We start from the raw sequence: 1810 nt of genomic DNA, 5'->3' as shown, positions 1-1810 counted from the left end.
CCCTCTAACCGCATCTCTATCCTTGAAACAGTTCCATAGGACTTCTTTTGCCCACATTTCCCAAAACTTGGGAGTTGCTACAAAGAAAAGAGAAGGTTTCAATTCCTCTCTCCAAACCCAGAGGAATCTCCGACAACTGCCCGGCCCCTTTTCCTTCCGGTCCGTCGGTTCCTTAGGTGTGATTTGGTTAGGGAAATTGGGGGGGAGGGGGAGTAAAGTTAAAAAAAAAAATCAGGAAGGAGCGAGCTGGAGCGGTGAGTGTGTCAATCAGAGGGTTTTGTGCCTTGGGGCTCCTAGCGGTTCTGAGCAGAGGTGTCCCAGGGCGGCCCCACAATGAATATGAATAGGAATCCTTGCTAAATGGGACAGCAAAGCGCACCGCCCTGAATGATGGCACGTCATCCTAACCAGCCCAGGATAGATAGGAGGGTTCCTTTTGTCTCTTTTCTCCGGCGCAGCTCTATAAAAGCCCCTCTTTTTCAGCGTGAGGTTAGTCCAAGCATACACCAACCCGCTGTCCAGGAAACAGCCGAACCAGAGAGAAGGGAGTGGGGAGGGAGAAAGGCGGGGATAGGCAGTGCCTCAGCTTTTCTTCTCACGTCTTGCCGCTGAGAAGTGGGTCGCTGGGCTGCGCAGATTTTTTTAAATTCAAGATTTTCTTTAATTTCCCACCTAAAGCCTCCCCACGGTAGGGCCGCATCCCCTGTAATAAAATGAATTCTGATTCGAGCTCTGTCTCCAGCAGAGCTTCATCGCCGGACATGGATGAGATGTATCTGAGGGAACACCACCACCGTCACCACCACCACCAGGAGAGCCGGCTCAACTCGGTCTCCTCCACGCAGGGCGACATGGTGCAGAAGATGCCCGGGGAAAGCCTCTCGCGGGCTGGCGCCAAGGCCACGGGCGAGAGCAGCAAGTACAAAATCAAGAAGCAGCTGTCGGAGCAGGACCTACAGCAGTTACGGCTGAAGATCAACGGCCGCGAGCGCAAGCGGATGCACGACCTAAACCTAGCCATGGACGGGCTGCGCGAGGTCATGCCCTACGCGCACGGGCCCTCGGTGCGCAAGCTCTCCAAGATCGCCACTCTCCTGCTGGCCAGAAACTACATCCTCATGCTCACCAGCTCCCTGGAGGAGATGAAGAGGTTGGTTGGCGAGATCTACGGGGGCCACCACTCTGCCTTCCACTGCGGGACCGTGGGCCACTCCGCCGGCCACCCAGCACACGCCGCCAACGCCGTGCACCCGGTGCACCCCATCCTGGGCGGCGCGCTCTCGTCCGGCAACGCCTCGTCCCCGCTGTCCGCCGCCTCGCTGCCGGCCATCGGCACTATTCGACCTCCCCACTCGCTGCTCAAGGCGCCCTCCACGCCGCCGGCGCTGCAGCTGGGCAGCGGCTTCCAGCACTGGGCCGGGCTGCCCTGCCCGTGCACCATCTGCCAGATGCCGCCGCCGCCGCACCTTTCCGCTCTCTCCACCGCCAACATGGCTCGGCTGTCGGCCGAGTCCAAGGACTTGCTCAAGTGAGCAGCGCACGGCCCGGCTGCCGAGGATGAGGGGAGAGCGGCGGGAGGGACCACGGTGCTGGGCCAGGAGGGAAGAGGGTGGCTGAGCACTCGGCCGGCGGGAGGGAGAGCACGGGGTCCTGCGGCCTCCCACGCCGCGTGAGAGACCTCAGACCCTTCTAGACCCCCGGAGGGAAAGGACCAAAACCAAACTGCAATTTCTAGGTGGTAACGAAGGGGGACTCGAACCAGACGTCGTGTGTTTTGCATGCATGCTTCTTTTCCCCATGCCGCGCCAGT

The 1810-nt window shown here is 59.8% G+C and overlaps 1 protein-coding gene across 1 annotated transcript; it reads left to right on the top strand.

The window, feature by feature from the left end:
* Positions 1 to 713: 713 nt before the first annotated feature.
* Positions 714 to 1532, top strand: OLIG3 (oligodendrocyte transcription factor 3). Its single transcript, XM_006734916.2, has one exon. It carries the CDS (start codon positions 714 to 716, stop codon positions 1530 to 1532), a length of 819 nt encoding a protein of 272 aa, XP_006734979.1.
* Positions 1533 to 1810: the final 278 nt, after the last annotated feature.

The sequence above is a fragment of the Leptonychotes weddellii genome, chromosome 8, assembly GCF_054177405.1.
Source record: "Leptonychotes weddellii isolate Sample4059 chromosome 8, ASM5417740v2, whole genome shotgun sequence".
NCBI lineage: Eukaryota > Metazoa > Chordata > Mammalia > Carnivora > Phocidae > Leptonychotes > Leptonychotes weddellii.
This window is presented reverse-complemented; position numbering and strand designations above follow the sequence as displayed.

What these genes read in the sequence shown, in the direction of transcription:
- OLIG3 (XM_006734916.2), top strand. Translation starts at nt 714, where the DNA reads ATGAATTCTGATTCGAGCTCTGTCTCCAGCAGAGCTTCATCGCCGGAC.